Consider the following 19,595-nt stretch of genomic DNA (forward strand, 5'->3'; position numbering starts at 1 on the left):
GGTGTTTACAGGCTGAATCTGGCCCAGAGACAAATTTATGTTGGCCTGTGCAGTGTTTTTTTAAAACATTTGGATTACTTGATATTTTACAGTCAGGAGATTTCACATAAAAATCTGTGTCGCTGGCCGGGCGCGGTGGCTCATGCCTGTAATCCCAGCACTTTGGGAGGCCAAGGCAGATGGATCACTTGAGGTCAGGAGTTCGAGACCAACCTGGCCAACATGGTGAAACCCCGTCTCTACTAAAAATACAAAAATTAGCCGGGTGTGGTAGCAGGCGCCTGTAATCCCGGCTAGTGGGAGGCTGAGGCATAAGAATCACTTGAACCCAGGAGGCAGAGGTTGTAGTGAGCTGAGGTCATGCCATTGTACTCCAGCCTGGGCCACAGAGCAAGAGCCTGTCTCAAAAAAAATAAATCTGGATCTCTTACTTCTCTTTAAAAATCTGACATCCGGCCACACTGGACCTGTAGCCCTGTCTGGCCGTACCCAGCTGGAGCTGAGAGGCAGTTGCCCCTTCTGGTGTGAAAGGCTTCCCAGCTTTCCGCAGCCCCGCCCGGCCCTGCTCTCGGCTCCTCAGCCGTCTCTGCAGGCACTTGGGGGCTTCTGAGTTGGCAGCCTCGGTTTTGATGGTCTTGAAACAGGATGGGTAGCTGTGGCCGATTCAGACAATCATCCATTATTCTCTGCAGAGCAAGGCCCCCTCCCAGCTGAGCCCAAGGCCCCATGTAGGAAAATCGTGAAAATGTATGTGGGGGGTGCGTGAATCGTCTGTGCATCTTCTCGGAGAGCAGATCATGAAAATGTGTGTGGGGGGCATGGATTGTGGGTGCGTCTTCACGGAGAGCGTCTTCACGGCATGCGTCTTCTCGGAGAGCAGATGATGAAAATGTGTGTGGAGGGCATGGATCATGGGTGCGTCTTCACGGAGAGCGTCTTCTCGGAGAGCAGATGATGAAAATGTGTGTGGGGCGCATGGATCGTCCGTGCGTCTTCACGGAGAGCATCTTCACAGAGAGCACATCAAGGCCGCACACGCGGTGTTCTCACCCCAGCACAGAGGAGATGGCGTCACCAAGTCACGCGGCGTGTTCTGAGTGTTGAGGATGTGCCGGGCGTCCTGGGAGCCCCCCACGCACACCGCGTGTGACCCAGCCACACCCCGGCGGGGGGATTCTGCCGGCCGTGCCCTCCACATCCACGCCAGTGCCATCGGCCGAGGACAGGCATGGGGCTGGTGAGGGGCAGATGCCGCCTCCCGCAGCCGGGAGGCTCTGTCCGCGGTGCCTTCACCGTGGCTGTGCCCGACTCCGCGATCCCAGTCTTGCCAGTGCAACTTCTGGTGTTTTCCGCCTTCTGCCCCTCTGTCCACTCCCTGGCTGACGACTCGGATTTTTACCTTCTTGTGTGTTTTGCCGGCTCTGGGAGCCAGGCCCCGCAGTGGCGCATCTGCTAAAGGCCATTATGGCTGATTTTCGTGATCTTGGGGGGCTCACCCGGCTCTGCGGCAGTGTGGTTTTGTGTTGGGAACAGCTGCTTCCTGCAGGCTCCCTGCAGAGTCCCCAGGAGGGGTGCTGGGGTCAGATGCTGGCTGCCCCCTCCCCAGGAGCCCCCACGCGCCCATGCACAGGTTTCCCAGAAAGGCTCTGAGGAGGGGGGATGTGGGGAGGGGCCTGCTGGCGTCTGTGGGGAGAGTGGAGCGCTGTGCAGGGTGCCCTGACCACTGACAGAGTGTGTGTGGGGGTCGGGAGGGGAGGCGAGGGGGGCTGTGCAGATTCACATAAAACAGCGCCTTGCACGGCCTCCGGGATGAAACTCAACCCGAGGGAAGGTATCGCTTTCATAGCGCTGTAAAATGTATTTGAAAGGGTCTCCTTGGCAACCTGGATCTTTTTCACTTTTCCTCAGTGATCAGCCAAGTTTGGTAAGTCACAGGGCGACCCCAGGGTGCAGGGATCAGAGGCTCGGAACCGACGTGCTTTGGAGCCTTTTGCGGTTTCCAGCTGTGGACTGTGCATCCAGGGCGGCCACCGACAGCATCAGACAGGTGCGGCGGCGCCTGGCCGGTGGGGCGGCTTCTCGGCAGGCGCCGGAGGCTCGGTGGCTGCTCTTGTAGCCGCCTTTTGTGTTCCTTGAAGCAGCGTGTGGAGGAGATGCCGGTCCCCGGCTCTCCCTGGGGCCGGCATCCTGCCCTGTCTGTTCACTGTCATTCTTCCTCCAGCAGTTTCTAAAGCACATTGTTTTGTAAATCATGGCCTTGGTGGGTCGCAGATGCCCTGTGCATGAGGCCTCATCCCTGTAGGGCCACGGAGCTCCCACCTCACCCTTCTCTCCTCCCGCCTGCCCTCCACCTGGGGCCTCCTGCTCCCCTTGGCTCTCCAGGGTGGACACCAGTGAGGACTGGCCCAGTCTGCAATGGCGGCCTGCTGTCTGCTGTGCCTTGCTCCCACTCTGCCCGAAGATGTGATTGTTTCGGGAGCTGATTTCCCTCAGGTGTGGGGACCCCGGCCCCGCACAGGGGTGGAAAACAGCCTCTGCTCACACCTGTGAGGCATGAACAGCTGCAGGCCTCGGGGGCAACTCCACTGCAGAGATGAGCTGGGCGCCATGGAGGCAGCCGGGAAGGCAGGGCCAGGCTGCAGGACCCCCGACTCCCACGACCCCCCGTGGGTCTCTGCAGGAGCAGGGCCCCTCCTGGGTGGAGGCTGCTTTTCCTTGCCCCTAACTCCACGGGGTCACGCCCACTGTCTCTGAAGCTGTGGGGAGCTGCCAGCCCCTTAGACATCCGATCCCCACAGCTGTTGGAAAATATTCTCAGCAGACTGGAGCGGTCACTCCTCTGCAGGCCTGTGGGTTGTGAACCTGGGAGCTACAGACATGGAGATGGAAAGCTGAGGTGCCCACCACACCCTGTGCATGGGCGGGAGCCCTGAGCCCCAGGGCCTGGGCGTCCTGCGTCCTTGTGAGGCCTGCACCTGCCGTCAGCCTCGGGGTGAGCGGAGCCGGATATTTCTAGGGGCTCTTACCAAAGGTTGGGGAGCAGCCCCGGGCCCCAGGAGCTCTAAACGGGACGGGGACAGAGTCCTCGGTCCTGTGGCAATGGGAGCAGAAGTGTTATCTCTGTGCCCTGCCTCGGGTGGACACCCGGCTCGCTCCCCAGTGACAGTGGCATCCAGGGCCTAGTGGCGAGGCGGCAGCGTGTGCCAGGGCTGCGCAGGCTCCCGGAGGGGGGGACCGTTCAGCTGTTCCATCACCTCACTGCAGACGGGAAAGTGGAGCAGCCTTCGGCCAGGGCTGGGTTCCCTGCGCTCCATTTGGGGCTGCACTCCTGCTTTTCCAGGCCCCTGGAGTTCCCCTCCCGGAGACCTCCCCACAGCCTGGGGGCAGCTGGACCCTGGGGGCCGGTTCCCCGTAAAGATCCCGAGACCGAAATTCCCCAGCTTGCTCCCATACGGGGTGGCAGCGGCCTGGGAGGCGTTGCTGTGGGAATGCTAGATTGGATTTATCTCCTCTCTTATCAAATTAATTTTATGAATGTCCACAGCGTTGAAACAACTGCAGAACAACACGTTGCAAAGCTGCCCTTGGGCCTGGGAACTTTTCCTGGCTCCTCAGAGCCCCGCGCCTCCTCCCCGCCGACGCCTGAACCAGGGGACGGCTGAATGTTCAAAATCCATGGGTCGCTGCTGGATGCTTTTAGGAAGGGGACCCCTGCAAAACAGGACCCCTGGGGGACCCCGTGCACGCCCCGTCGTTGGGTGGGGTCAGCTGGGACCCGGCCTGCATGGCAAGGCTCCTGGCTGGAGTTTCGGACAGACCCGGCCTGCACCACAGGGCTCCTGGCTGGAGTTTCGGACAGACCCGGCCTGCACCACAGGGCTCCTGGCTGGGGTCTCGGATGGTGCCGGTGCCATGGTTTGAAGCGTTGCTGCTTACTACTTGTGGTGGCCCTTTCGCTTCCTACTTGTCGCCCTTTTGGGGTCGCCTTCTGAAGGAGGCTCAGCTGGAGTGCTGGAGCCACAGGGGTCTAAGCCACGCGTGTTTCCCAGGCCTCAGCTCCAGTCCCGGGGCTGGAGAGATGCCGTGGACCCCGCAGGCACACCCTGTCCTCTCTCCGGCTGGCATTCTAGGGGCGTGAGATGCTTTGGAAGGACATGAGGGCTTGGAAGAGACATGAAGCAGGACCCGACACAGAGAGTGCCGGGAGTGGTGTCACTTGGGCTGCAGGGAGGGTGGAGGGGCCGTGGCCGTGCGGTGGCCGCGTTGCAGGGACCTGGATACCAGGAGGAAGGAGGCTGCAGGCAGCGGTCCAAGGTGGGAGAGTGGGCAGGGCGAGTCTGGGGGCTCTGGTTGCAGAGCTCTGCTGACCGGGGTTGGCACACCAGCGTTACTCTGGGTGTGGCGGCCGCGATGGCAGGAGTTGGGGGCTGATTTGCAGAGGAGGGAGATAGTCCAGCTGCTTTGCTGAGGGCCGTGCCGTGTGGGGAGTAAGCCAGACAGCAGCAGGCCGGCCGCGGCGCAGGGCAGTCACCCTGAGGGGACGGCGGGGGATGGGGGAGGGCTCGGGGACTGCTGGGCAGGCAGGGGGGACCGGGTATTGAAGTAGGAGTAGGAGTCTGCCAGATGGAGGGCATCCTGACAGCCGCAGGGACACAGGAGTGCAGGGGCATGGGGGGCGGTGGGGCGAGGCTGCGCAATAGCGGAGCTGCAAACCCCGGGCAGGGGAGGCTCCTGCGCCCCCCGAGCTCCTTGACGAGGGTGTGAAAGGCGCTTCGGAACATCCTGCCCGGACACCGCAGCCTCTTCTGAGAGCCACGTGAGAAGTGCTCAGAACCACATCCCTGGCCCACCCTTGGCCTCAGGGCCCCGCGGGGAGCCTGCAGTCAACCTTCCGGAGGCCTAAGAGTACCTGCCTGTGGGGGAACCTGCACCGGCCGCGTGTCCTCTCTCCTCTCGCGGGTCAGGGCAGGTGAGACCCACCGAGGCGCCGGGCTTGGCCTCTGCCCAGTGGTCACTGTGGGTGGGTGCCAAGTCTTCCCTGTCTGAGGGAAATCTCAGAGCATCTTGAAAGGGAGCCCATTTGGCCTGGCCTCTAGCAGGAAAATAAAAACATTCCTTCTGGGCTGGACTGGAAGAAACACTTTTCCAGAACCCCAGGGCTGGGCTCTGAGCCCTCCACCTGGGCCCCGTGTGGACTGTGCACGTGGACATCTGCGCGGGGACAGTGACGGTTCCGGGGCCCTTGGGGTCTGGCCCTGGGGTGGCCCCATCCGTGGGGTCTGCGGGCTTGCCGGCCGGGGTCATTATAGCTGTGAGAGCTTCCTCGGGTCTTAGAGGGGTTCTGGCCTCACCCTGCCTGCTGTCCACCGGGTGCCAGCATCCCTCCCCTGGGCTGCGAGTGCCCCTGCTCTGCTCAGACCCTGCTGGGGCGGGCTCCTGAGTGCTCCAGTGGCCACAGCCGACCGAGAGGGACACACAAGTCCACCCGGCTCTGACCCACATCCCTCTGGTTGCAGGGCAGCCTCGTCATCCCAGGAGTAGGGGAGGGGCTGCATGCTCCCCCCAGCCCCCCTTTGTAGGCAAAGCTCCCCCAGGGCCTGGGCACAACGGGCTGTGTCCCGGGCACATCGCGGCTGCCCTCTCCCAGTGAGCTGGACGTTCGGCCCAGCAGCTTGGGGGCCGGGGAGAGCTTCCCAGCGCCCAGCTGAACTGTGCGATGGCTCGAGGGGACAACTGTTTTCCCAAAGGCATGGGACGTCTTCACTTGCCTTTCAGCATAAGTGAGTTTCGATGTGAATTGGGGCAGCCGGCAGGCTGTTCTCCGTGTGGATAGAGGGCCAGGTGTGAGGCTGAGGCCTTGGTCAGCTCACACTCAGGGTTTCTGCTTTGGGAGACAAGAACCTTCAAAGTAATTCTTCAAGTAAAATGCCGCTTGCGGACAGAGACAGGGATGCTGACGCATCTTCAGCAAAGGATGGTCCCATTTGTCTGGTTCCTTTGACAAGTGCGTTTGCCTTGATATTTTCTCTCTGATTTGTTTTTTGTTAATGTAAGTAACATTATACAAAGTTTAACACCCTCTCCCCCACCAAAAAAAAACAACTCTAAAAAGCACCATCTTCCTCCCTCCCTCAACCCTCCCCTCCCAGAGACCGAACCACCCCCTGTGGGCCCCGGCTTTCCATTGCAGACATTTCCAGATCTTGTTTCCCACCCGTATCTCGGGGCACCGCCGCGCAGGCGTTCCCAGACGAGACAGATGTGGAATGCAGTGGCTGGTTCCAAGGTCCCGGATTACCCTGACCAGATTCCTGGCAGCAAAGTGAGGAGACTTAAGCATCATGAGAAGACTATTGCCATAAAGACGGATGTTTTGGCTGGGAAAATCCTAACAGATGCGCAGTTCTGGACAAATCGATTTGCAGCACCCCAGGGTCGTCCACCCACCGAAGCGGGGGCTGGCCGTGGTGGCTGTGGTCATGCAGGCAGTGGGTTGTGCACCTCCCCTGCCTTGTGGGGGGCGGTCTGCTTCCCTCCTCCCAGACCTTCTGATATGTTGAGTGGGGCTGGGGCCCTCGGGCACTTGGTCGTTCTGGGAAGTCCGCATCTCCGGGGCGGGCCAGCTCCAGGTGGTGAACAGTGGTCTCCGGGAGGAAGCTGTCCTCCTGTGTTCTAAATTTGGCCACGCATGTCTCTCTGGTTCAACAGCCAGGTTCTCAGTCCCACAGCTGTGGCCTCCTGGCCCCGCTGCCCCTCTCCAGAGTCAGCCGCCGGAGGAACTTGGTGAAAAGGCTCCTGAGGGGGCAGCTTCCCCAGGAGCAGGACACAAGGTCACCTACCCTGTGGCTCGGCCATGCCTCCAGGACAGGGGTGGGAAACATGCGGGCCAGACCGAGGGGGTGCTTAGTGGCACAGGGGGCTGTGGCCTTACCCTGGCCATGACCCCCGAGCATGGGTGAGACTGGGGGGCAGTCTGAGCTGAGGCCATAGGTGGAGTGAGTTGAGGTTCCAATGGCCAGGCCCTTTTAAAAATGTTTTGTTTTTGGCCGGGCGCGGTGGCTACGCTTGTAATCCTAGCACTTTGGGAGGCCGAGGCGGGCGGATCACGAGGTCAGGAGATCAAGACCACGGTGAAACCCCGTCTCTACTAAAAATACAAAAAAATTAGCTGGGCGTGGTGGCGGGCGCCTGTAGTCCCAGCTACTCGGAGAGGCTGAGGCGGGAGAATGGCATGAACCCAGGAGGCGGAGCTTGCAGTGAGCCAAGATTGCACCACTGCACTCCAGCCTGGGCGACGGAGCGAGACTCCGTCTCAAAAAAAAAAAAAAAAATAAGTTTTGTTTTTAAAAATTGTGATAAAATACAGATAATGTGAAATTTACCACCATGACCATTTCTAGGTGTACAGCTCCGTGGTGTTAAGCAGGTCATTTTGCTGTGCGGCTGTCACCACCATCATCTCCAGAGTGTTCATCTTCCCAGGCTGACGCTCTGTCCTCACCAAACACACACTCCCCAGCCCCCTCTCCCAGCCCTTCTAGAAAGTGGAACCACCCTCCTACTTTCTGTGCCTATGAGTTTGAACTCTACTGCCTGCTCTAAGGGGGACCTACAGGATTTGTCCCTCTGTGACTGGCTTACTTCACTTGCATAGTGTCCTCAAGGGCCATCCATGTTGTAGCTAGCAGGTGTCAGAAGGTCCTTCCTTTTCAAGGCTGAATAATACTCTGTTGTTTGAGTGGCCCACGTTGTGTTTATCCAGCCAAGCCTGTTTTTTATTTTGCTGCTATTGCTGCTGCTGCCGCTGATGGTGATGATGATGGTGATGATGATGGTGATGGTGATGAAGGTGATGGTGATGATGGTGATGGTGATGATGGTGATGATGATGGAGGTGATGGTGATGATGATGGTGATGATGATGGTGATGGTGATGATGGAGGTGATGGTGATGATGATGGTGATGATGATGGAGGTGATGGTGATGATGATGGTGATGATGATGGTGATGATGGTGATGATGATGGTGATGAAGGTGATGTGATGATGATGATGATGAAGGTGATGGTGATGAAGGTGATGGTGATGATGGTGATGGTGATGATGATGGAGGTGATGGTGATGATGATGGAGGTGATGGTGATGATGATGGTGATGATGATGGTGATGATGGTGATGGTGATGAAGGTGATGTGATGATGATGGTGATGATGATGGTGATGATGATGGTGATGGTGATGAAGGTGATGGTGATGGTGATGGTGATGAAGGTGATGGTGATGATGGTGATGGTGATGGTGATGATGATGGAGGTGATGGTGATGATGATGGTGATGATGATGGTGATGGTGATGCTGGAGGTGATGGTGATGATGATGGTGATGGTGATGATGATGGTGATGATGATGGTGATGGTGATGATGGAGGTGATGGTGATGATGATGATGATGGAGGTGATGGTGATGATGATGGTGATGATGATGGTGATGATGGTGATGATGATGGTGATGATGGTGATGATGATGGTGATGATGATGGTGATGATGGTGATGATGATGGTGATGATGATGGAGGTGATGGTGATGATGGTGATGGTGATGATGGAGGTGATGGTGATGATGATGGTGATGATGATGGAGGTGATGGTGATGATGATGGTGATGATGGTGATAATGGTGGTGATGATGGTGATGGTGATGAAGGTGATGTGATGATGATGATGGTGATGGTGATGATGATGATGGTGATGATGGTGATGGTGATGATGATGGAGGTGATGGTGATGATGATGGTGATGATGATGGTGATGATGGTGATGATGATGGTGATGATGGTGATGGTGATGGAGGTGATGTGATGATGATGGTGATGATGATGGTGATGATGGAGGTGATGGTGATGATGATGGTGATGGTGATGATGATGGAGGTGATGGTGGTGATGATGGTGATGGTGATGATGATGATGATGGAGGTGATGGTGATGATGGTGATGGTGATGATGATGGAGGTGATGGTGATGATGGTGATGATGATGGTGATGATGATGGTGATGGTGATGGTGATGAAGGTGATGGTGATGATGGTGATGATGATGATGGTGATGGTGATGATGGTGATGATGATGGAGGTGATGGTGATGATGGTGATGGTGATGAAGGTGATGGTGCTGATGGTGGTGGTGATGATGGTGATAATGATGGTGGAGGTGATGAGATGGTGAAGATGGTGATAATGTGATAGTGATGATGGTGGTGATGATGAAGGTGATAGTGATGATGAAGGTGATGGTGATGGTGGTGATGAAAGTGATGATGATGAAGGTGATGGTGATGGTGGTGATGAAGGTGATGATGATGAAGGTGATGGTGATGGTGATCAAGGTGCTGATAATGGTGATGATGATAGTGATGAAGGTGATGTGATGACAATGGTGATGAAGGTAATGGTGATAATGGTGGTGTGAAGGTGATGACAATGATGGTGATGGTGGAGGCGATGGTGATGGTGATCATGATGGTGATGAAGGTGATGATAGTGATGATGATGACGATGGTCATGGTGAAGATGGTGATGATGGTTGTGGTGATGGTGATGCTGGTGGTTATGGTGATAACGGTGGAGGTGCTGAGATGGTGAAGATGGTGATGGTGATGAAGGTGACAGTGATGATGAGATGGTGAAGATGGTGATAATGTGATATGATGATGATGGTGGTGATGATGATGAAGGTGATAGTGATGAAGGTGATGGTGGTGAAGATGATGATAGTGATCAAGGTGCTGATGATGGTGATGATAGTGATGAAGGTGATGTGATGACAATGGTGATGAAGGTAATGGTGATAATGGTGATGTGAAGGTGATGACAATGATGGTGATGGTGGAGGCGATGGTGATGGTGGTGGCGATAATGGTGGTGATGATCATGATGGTGATGAAGGTGATGATATGATGATGGTCATGGTGAAGACGGCGATGATGGTTGTGGCGAAGGTGATGGTGATGATGGTGATAATGATGGTGGAGGTGGTGGTGATGATGGTGGAAGTGATGAGGTGATGAAATGGTGAATATGGTGATGATGATGGTGATGATGAAGGTGATGATAGTGGTGATGATCATGATGGTCATGGTGGAGATGGCCATGGTGGTTGTGGTGATGGGGATGATGGTGGTGGTGGTGATGGTGGAGGTGATGATGATGTGGTAAAGGTGGTGATGATGAAGGTGATGGTGAGGATTGTGATGATGGTGATAGTGAAGATGATGGTGATGGTGGTGATGATGATAATGGTAACGATAAGGGTGGCAGTGGTGGTGACTAACACTTTTTTAGCTTTTACTCTGTCTCAAACATTTCCATATTTAACTTATTTAATCCTTACGAGTCTCTGAGGTAATGACCATTATCCTCTCAATATGTCTGATGAGAAAACGCACGGAGAGGAAAATTCCATGAGTTCAGACCTCACCAGCTGATAACCCCCAGCCTTTTGCAGAGGTAAAGCCCTTGGCAGTGTTCCAGGGGTACTCACATCCTTGCCTAAATCTCCCCAGAACCTGGTGGATTCTGGATAGGTTTATTTTATTTTACAGTGGGGAAACTGAGGCTTGGAGAAGTGAGGTAGCATGTCCTCAGCCACCTGGCTGAGCCGAGTCTGAAGTCCAGACCCTCATGGAGCCTGAGCTACCCCAGTCAAGCACCGCAGCTGCACAGGGGCCCAGAAAACGTCCCATGTGCCTCATCTGTCCTGCTGAGTCCTTCAGAAACTCCCCACAATCACCAGACCAGTTTTAAATAGCAATTCAGGCAAGATAAAAATCAATTAATTTGCAGCCATGGGATGTTTATTTCACCTTTTGCTGAGCTCTTCTAGTTGGCGATGGAAACTCTTGGCTGTCCGGCTTATATTTATAGCCTCTCTGAGCACGAGACTCTCCCTGGACAGACGGGCAGTGTCCAAGGAGCTGGTGCGGTGTTGGGCCTGGGATTTGAAGGCGCCTGAGGCAGCAATGGATTCTGCCCTGAATGCATTGCTTCATGAGGGACTCCAGGGAGGTGGCAGCTGGCTGTGGCTGCACCCAGGTCACCTGCTTTCCTTCGGATCCGAGGGACACATTGCTTAGTAGTAAGACCAGCATTTGTGCTACCTCTTGGTGTCCAAGATTTCCAGAAAGATCTGCTGCTGGAGACATCCGAGCTGGACACCTTTGGGGTCCCAAGAGCCCCTAAAGGCTGCCCCAGACCCCAGCCTGCTCTTTAGTGTCCAAGAGTGCGTGTGGTCCATGAGGGATGATCGGAGCTTCTGTTGGAATTATTCCGATCTTATTCTCGTCTCCTGCGAAACCCTGAAGGAATGAAGTGAAGCGTGTGGTTAGGTTTACCCTCCTTCCACTCCTGGCTGAGCAAGTTCAAATCACCCCTCCTTGGGTGGAAGCCCAGGAAGTCGCCAGGCAGGTGAATGCAAACACCTGTCACTTGTCACTCCTGGGTTCCCAGACAGTGGCTCCCAGAATGGGCAGCTCAATAAATCTCCACTCAGGGATGGTGGAAAAATACCCCTGGGCTCCCCTCCCAGATGCAAGGTCGGGGGGCATCTGCCTGCAACACTTCCTCCCTCCGAAGTTGACTTGCTCGTCTCAGGAGTTCACTCTGGAAGCGCTTTCGGGGGCCAGTGCCCCGGGCCCTGGGCGTGTTGGTCCTGGCCGGCAGATCCCCCCTCCCCTGAGCTGTGAGGATTTGTAGATGCATCTGGGCACTGCCAGAGTCAGTGCTGGTGCCCTGGGCAGTTTCTGGGGGTGCTGCAGAAAGAGGCCCAGGAATGCCCTCCAGGCTGAGGGAACAGTGTGTGCAGAGGCACGGAGGTGTCACTGTGGCTGGAGTTGAGGGCCTGAGTGTGGTGGGGCAGGGACCTGAGTGTGTGACTGCCCACATGGAGAGGACGTGGGCTTGCCTGGAAGGCTGTGCAAAGCTTCGAGCCACGGGCTTGCCTGGAAGGCGGTGGAAAGCTTCAAGCCACAGAGACAGGGCCAGGATTGCTGGGAACACAGAGTCCTCCCAGAGGGAGCCAGGGTGGAGGTTGAGGCTGGCCACGGAGCCACGGGAGGACCTGGGAGGAGGCCTGAGGCTGGATGGGCTGACGCTGGAGGCAGCGGCATGTGTCCCACCCTGGCCCCACCTCCCGTCCATCCAGATTCCAAGTCTCAGGTTCCCACAGGGGTGTCCAGGAGCCACAGCTCTGGCTGGATCCAGAGGGGCCCACTGGGCTGAGGGGCAGGTCCAGAATGATGGGTGGTGGCTGCGTGGGGTATGGTCTTTGTGGGGAGACTGAACAGGGAGGGAGGAGACCCTTTGGGAACACCAGGATCAGAATGGGAAGTGGGGAGCAGGCAGAGGGGGGCTGCTGAATTGTCAATGGAGGAGGCTGGAGCTGAGCCAGGCTCGAAAGTGCTTTCTGCCTCTTTAGAACATAATCAGCAAGTGTGCACCCGCGCACACCAGTGCACATACTAACCCATGCACACGTGCGCACACATACACATATACACACCCACAACCCATGCACACACACTAATCCATGCGCACATGGACACACAGGCACACCTGTGCACATACACGTACACACATAGTGCACACACATGCATGCCTGTGCACACCCTGACCCATGCACACCCCACACTGACACACATGCCTGTCCACACACCCATGCACACTGACCTGTGTACACATGGACACCTGCACGCATCCACGCCTGTGCATACACTCACACATGTATACTCATAACAGCTAACACACCTGCACACACACATACCCATGCACACATACAGACATGCATTCACACCTGAGCACACACACGTACATACACAGTGCACACAGACCCATGCACACACATATACACAGACATGCATGCACACCTGAGCACACACACGTACATACTCCACACAGACACATGCACACACGCATCAGTGCATACGCATACCTGTGCACACAGTAACACCCATACACACAACTGTGCACACACTCACACGTGCACACACACACCCAGCGTGCAGAGGTTGCAGAGGCTGAAGCAGCTTGGGGCCCCCTGGAGCTGGGACACTGTGGGTCTTGGCCCACCCAAGCCGGGGGGCTGTTGGACGCCTGCTGAGTGGACAGCGCACAGCCTGGGCTCTCAGCAGTGGCACCCCTTCCTTTCCTCTTCCTTCTGGCATAAAGAATGGTGTCTGCAGAGGCAGCCTGTGGAGGCTTCTTAGGCTCATTGGAAAAGAAAACTGGGGTATCCGTGGAGGGGGTCCTGGGGCGGACGTGCAGCCTGACCTGGCAGGTGCTCTCAGAGGACCCTCAGGTGGGGGCCGAGGGCACGGGGCATTAGCTCCGAGTTGGGTCTAGGTGCCTGCCCGGCTGCACCTGCCCTGGTGGCTGCCTGGAGGGCTGGGGACACATTTGATCCCAGGAAGCAGAAGCTGTGTCCATTCCGGGCCCAGGCTCTCCTGGGATGAGAGGTGCTGGTGTGTGGGTGGGTTGGGGTTGCTGGGAAGTCACAGTAGAGATTTCATCAGCACCTGTTAGGTTTCTGGTGTCCAGCACCCTGGTCAGTACCTGGAAGGACTCAATGTCTGTTCATCCAAAGATTGAGACTTGGCTGAGAAAGCAACGGCTGAAATGGCAGGCTGGGGTCAGGGCATCTCAGGTGGGGTCAGGGCATCTCAGGTGGGGTCAGGGCATCTCCGCTGGGGTTGGGGCATCTCGGCTGGGGTCTGGGCATCTCCACTGGGGTCAGGGCATCTCTGCTGGTGTCTGGGCGTCTCGGCTGGGATCTGGGCATCTCTGCTGGGTCAGGACATCCTGGCTGGGGGTCAGCATGGTGCGGGGAGTCATGGTTAGGGGGCATGGACCCCATGGCCTTGCAAAGAAGATCCAGGGAGGAAGAGAACAGCTGGAGGGATGATGAAATGCTGCTGGCCGCGAAGCTGTGATGGGCAGGTTGGTTGTGATCTGTGTGTGGCAGAGACCCTTTCAGAGGTCTTTCTGGAACCTGGTGTGACCAGGCAGATGGAGGGGCAGTGATGGAGGAAAGGGCGTGAGAGGCCCTGGAGGCCAGGGCTTGGCCCACCTGCAGGTGATGGGTGCAGGCCTGGTGGAGAGGGCTGGAAGGGACGCATTCCAGGCTCTGCAGGGGGCAGAATCCTCAGTGCTGGTGACCCCTGGCTGGGAGGTGAGGCCGAGGGAGGTATCTGCCGTCGTCTGGGAAGAGTCCTGTGGACAGAGACCCCTAACGGGCAGACAAGGAGTTGGGCTGGGCCTGTGGAGCTGGAGGCGACAGGGCCCTCACTCAGATGCTTGGGGTTGAAGCCACACGAACCTCAGGCAGGGCTGTGACAGGCAGTGAGCTCTCCCACCCACCCTGAGAGGTGCCTGGGGCTAGAGCAGGAATGGCTGCCCCCACCTCCCCGCTAGCAGGCAGCAGGAGCCTCTGTAGCCCAGGGCCTGTGCTCGCCCTGGTTCCCTGGAACCTGCAGAGACTCCCACACAGATGGCAGGGAGTAACTGGGCCACGGAATGGCATTGAGGGCAGGGCCTGGGCAGCCACGTGCCCCTTTCCTTCATGCTTCTCACCTAACCGTGGGAGCTGGCACAGCCATAGGCATCTCGCCCCCACCGGCTGCGCCAGAAGCACCCACCGGAGCTTCCATGACAGCCGCGTGGGTCCCGGGACGGACAGTGCCTGGCTGCAGAGAGAACCAAGGGAATAACTGGGTTTGTAGAAGGAAAGGCTCGACTCACACGGGGCCAGGGCTGCCTCACTCTGGCATGCAGGCGGGGGCGGGCATAGCCCTGCACCTGTTCCCACCCCAAGCCCTGGCGCCAACGTCCGTGGGGACGGCTTGTTTTCCCACAGAAGCTGCTGGGCCGTGCCTTTGCCGGGTCCCAGACCTCATGGATGATCCATTAAACGCTGGCACAGGAGCTGACCTTGGGCGGCTCACCCGCTGAAGTGTGTTTTCGCTGTTGTTCCGAGGACAGTTTGCAGCCCAGGGTGTGTGACGTACATCAATTCCGTCTCGGCTGGCCGGGCCTGAGGAGCACACCGGGGACGATCGCAGGGAAGTGGCTCAGGCTCCCGAAGCAAACATCGGAGAGCAGCTCGGCCACCTCCAAGACACCCGGAGCCCGCACGCAGCTCAGGAACGCTCCGAGGAGTCACGGCCCGAGGAAGCAGAAAGGGATTCGGGTGGAAGGGAGCTTCAAGTGAAATTGCCTTGCATGTGGAAAAAACAGTTATTGCAACGATTGCTTAAAAAAACATAAAAATGCATCCGTGAGGTTTGTTTATTCAGGAGAAATCACAGAGCACCTGGGAGTGCTTTAGAGGCAGGGGCTGGTTCCATCCTCTGTGTGGATGTGTGTGTGTGTGCACAGGTGTGTGTGCCTGTGTGTGTGCGCCTATGTGTGTGCCTGTGTGTTTGTGCCTAGGTGTGTGTGCACAGGTGTGTGTGCCTGTGTGTGTGCGCCTATGTGTGTGCCTGTGTGTTTGTGCCTAGGTGTGTGTGCACAGGTGTGTGTGCATGTGTGCAAAGGTGTGTGTGCACAGGTGTGTGTGCATAGGCATGTGCTTTTGTGCACAGGTGTGTGTGCCTGTGTGTGCATGTATGCACAGGTGTGTGTGCACCTGTGCTTGTGTTTACATGTGTGTGTGGGGTGTGTGCATGTATGTGTGCATGTACCAATGTGTGTGCACAGCTGTGTGTGTGTGCATGTGTATGTGCACAGGTGTGTTTGCACAGGTGTTTGCATGCACAAATGTGCATCTGTGTGTGTGTGCACATGTGTGTGCATATGTGTAAGATTCTGCTTCTGCCTAAGTCCAGAAGCACACAGGCAGGCAATGTGTGCACAGGAAACGTAAAGACACTGTAGTGAGCCTGGATTTTCCAGGCTCTGAGGAGTCTCACTGGAGGGAGGAGCATTTCGTGGCCCCCGTGGCCCTGAGAAGGCATTTGGTGTCTGTCCACTCTTACGTTCACTCACGGTCGCCACCCTCATGATGACTGTCTCATTTGACGTGCTGGAACTCCTGGAGCTGGGGTAATTTGGCCTCACCGCCGCTCTGTAACATTGGTTGGCGTTGTCCCATTTAACAGATGAGGCAGCTGAGGCTGGAGAAGTTACGGGCCTCGCCTGAGACTGGCTGGTGCATTGCAGAGCTGGGGGCTGGACCCAGACTCTTCGACTCTTGGTTTGCAGCCCAATTTTGGTGCTGATGATGTGGCCCAAGGTGCAGGACAGGAGCCTCCTCAGTCCTGTTTGTTCCTAGCCAGGTCAGGGGGAAGCCTGGGTTAAGCTTGTGTGTTGAACACCTTTCCAGCTGTGCTTGATCTTTTAGTTACTTTTTAATTTATGGAAAGTGATAGCAGTTTCCATTTATGGTAGTGATACTAAATTTCTTTTAAAACATATTTAGTATTATTATTGTTATTATTTGTATTAGTTCATTCTCACACTGCTTTGAAGAAATGCCCGAGACTGGGTAATTTATAAAGAAAAGAGGTTTAATCGCTTGTGATTCTGCCGGGCTGGGGAGGTCTCAGGTACCTCTTCACAGGGCAGCAGGAAAGAGAATGAAAGCTGAGCAAAGCGGGGAAAGCCTCTTATAAAACCGTCACCCCCTGCCATGATTCAGTTACCGCCCACTGGGTCCCTCCCACAACACGTGGGGATTATGGGAGCTACAATTCAACATGAGATTTGGGTGGGGACACGGCCAAAGCATGTCATTATTAGAGACAGTCTTGCTTTGCGAGCCAGGCTGGTCTCCAGCTCCTGGGCTGCAGTGATCCTCCTGCCTCAGCCTCCTGAGTAGCTGGGACCACAGGCACCACCGCGTCCGGCTAATTTACTTTGTGTAGAGATGGGGTCTTGCCATGTTGCCCAGGCTGAACTTGAACTCCTGGGTTCAAGGAATCCTCCTTCCTTGGCCTCCCAAAGTATTGGGATTACAGGTGTGAGCCACTGTGCCCAGCCTAAAATATTTATTTAAATAAAATGAATATATTTGCCTCTTGTAGAACTTCACGTAAGGGACTTGGGGGGTGTGTGCCTTTTCCCGGCCTCCCTGACTCCACAGCGAGCCTCAGGACTCCGCTTACTGCCGGCACCCGCATGTGACGTCCCGCATAGGAAGAGATGGGCCTCCTCGCGTGTCTCTTCCCGGGGGGAGTCGAGATGGTCTCTGGTCTGGACTGTGAGCACAGCGGGCCTGGGCTCCAGTGCCTCCCTGGCATCAGCCCCAGATCGGGGTCCTCTTGTATTGGGGAGCGGTTCCTGGACCACGTGGAGCTCTGCCAGGCACGGGGAGATGCGACCACCAGCCCTGAGACGAGCAGATCCCTGCTGACTGCCCTGAGCCCCCGCCCTGGCCCTGCCCCCTCTTCTCCCAGCCATGACACCAGCCCCACTCTTGGCCTGGGATGCGGCCCCCAGGTCTTCTCCGGCTGGCTCCTCCTGCCCTTGAGGTCTCAGCTCAGAGGCCAGTTTGCTGGTGGCTGGGCCTTCACTGGCCGCCCCCTGAACTGATTCTCGGCTCTCCTGGCGTCAGGCACCTGTGGCCTTGTGGGTTGCGTCTGCCTCCCCTCCGGGTGCCGGGTGCTGGTCCGGGCAGGGATGTGGGCCCCTCGTTCACGGCCGTAGTCCCAGCCCTAATGCAGTAGACAAGTGACTGAAGGCGTGCCTGGAAGAATAAACAAAAGGGAGATGCATGGGCAGCTCCGAGGAAGGCAAATGGTCTGTGTCCGCGGGACAGGGCCGCCGTCCATGCCTGTGGCACCGGGTTCTCCCTGGAGCACTGGATCCAAGGGGAGGGACCCTGTCTCCCCGTCTGCCCCCAGTTCTGTGATCCGATTGACCTCTGAGCCGAAGCATTGGAGGCTCATGGCTGGGCGAGGGGGGCTGTGACAAGGGACAGGAAGCCGAGGCCCCTTCCAAGGGGGCTGATGGTAAGACCTTGGATGGTTTTCCTTCTTCTTTTTTTTTTTTTGTTTTTTGAGATGGACTTTCGTTCTTGTTGCCCAGGCTGGAGTGCAGTGGTGTGATCTCAGCTCACTGCAACCTCCACCTCTCGGGTTCATTCAATCCTCCTGCCTCAGCCTCCCCAGTAGCTGGGATTACAAGCGCACACCACCATGCCCGGCTAATTTTTGTATTTTTAGTAGAGATGGGGTTTCACCATGTTGGCCAGGCTGGCCTAGAACTACTGACCTCAGGTGATCCGCCTGCCTCGGTCTCCCAAAATGCTGGGATTATAGGAGTGAGCCACCACGCCCGGCCTGGTTTTCCTTCTGATCAAAGTCATACCTGCCCATTGTAGAAAATCAAAAAGTTGATTTCGGTTTTGATTTTATAGGAAATTTTAGTCTTATTATTTGCTTCTCCTCTTCCTCCTCCTCCCTTTCTTTTTTTTTTTTCCTCTCTTTTTTTTTTTTTTTTTTTTTTTCCTGAGACAGGGTCTCGCTCTGTCACCCAGGCTGGAGTGCAGTGGTACAGTCATGGCTCACTGCAGCCTCCACCTCCTGGGTTCAAGCCATCCTCACATCTCAGCCTCCTGAGTAGCTGGGACCACAGGCACGTGCCAGCACACCCCAGCATTTTTGTGGTTTTTTTCTTTTTTTTTTTTAAGAGATGGGGTCTCACTATGTTGCCCAGGCTGGTCTCAAACTCCTGGCCTCAAGCTGTCCTCCCACCTCGGTGTCCCAAAGTGCTGGGATTACAGGCGTGAGCCACCATGTCTGACCTGATTTTGCAGGAAATTTAAAAAAATCAAAATAGTTGCAAGGAAGATGAATCCTTTGTGATTCCCCTGCTGCGGACAACGGCCAGAGCAGGACAAGACGGCCAGGGCAGGACATTCTGCGGTGTCTCCTCCCAGGTTTGTGCCACTGGGTTATTTTTAGAGTCGGGTTAGAATCAATAGTGAGAAAATTTGGGGAGTATGACCTAGAGTTTTGGCAAGCATGTTTTTCCAGCCCAAAAAAACCCAGACTCTCAATCCTCCTGAGAGCGTCTGTGCTGCCTTGCGGCAGTCTGGGAAGTGGAGTTGGACAGGAGCGTCTATTTCCAGAGCTTTCGACGGCTTGAGAGACCGTGGCGCGTCTCAAGCTGGACCTCCCAGAAACTGAGGGCATGTGGTGGTTGCGGCAGCTGCCCATGTCCTGGGAGTGCTGGATTCTGCCAGCTGGAGGTCAGCACCCCTGCCCCTCCTGGTCCGTGTCCATCCTGTTTCTCCTTCCTCTGCTGTTCCCTGTCTTTCTGCTCTCGGACTCAGGTGTCTGGCACAGATGTCCACGGGTGGGCAGGCACAGGACGGGGACTGTCACCACCGTCAGTGTGCAGGGTGGTGTATCAGCTAGGGGGAAAGGCCGAGCTGCCGTAACAAACAGTCCCTGCAACAGTGCGGTGGAAAGATCAGAGAAATGTCTCCCTTTCTTGAGAAGCGATGGTCATGCGTGTCAGGTGGGCGAGTGTGTGTCCCGTGTGGCCCTCCCGACTCGTGGCTCCACCAGGGGCCTGGCCATGGGTGTCACGTGGCTGAGATGTGGG

General features: G+C 56.3%; 1 protein-coding gene across 6 annotated transcripts in view; it reads left to right on the top strand.

Annotated features, from left to right (window-relative positions):
- Positions 1 to 19,595, top strand: part of PRKAR1B (protein kinase cAMP-dependent type I regulatory subunit beta) — a 178,391-nt gene that overhangs the window by 152,031 nt on the left and 6,765 nt on the right. Inside the window, exon 10 of one of the 6 annotated variants that reach the window (XM_063631101.1) lies at positions 15,027 to 15,318. The exons of the other annotated variants lie outside the window; for them this stretch is intronic. Within the exon in view, the coding sequence (XP_063487171.1) occupies positions 15,027 to 15,047 (21 nt within the window). The 3' untranslated portion in view covers positions 15,048 to 15,318. Of the gene's footprint in view, positions 1 to 15,026; positions 15,319 to 19,595 lie in introns of those variants that run through there. 6 annotated transcript variants of the gene reach the window in all.

The sequence above is a fragment of the Symphalangus syndactylus genome, chromosome 22 (assembly GCF_028878055.3).
Source record: "Symphalangus syndactylus isolate Jambi chromosome 22, NHGRI_mSymSyn1-v2.1_pri, whole genome shotgun sequence".
Lineage (NCBI taxonomy): Eukaryota > Metazoa > Chordata > Mammalia > Primates > Hylobatidae > Symphalangus > Symphalangus syndactylus.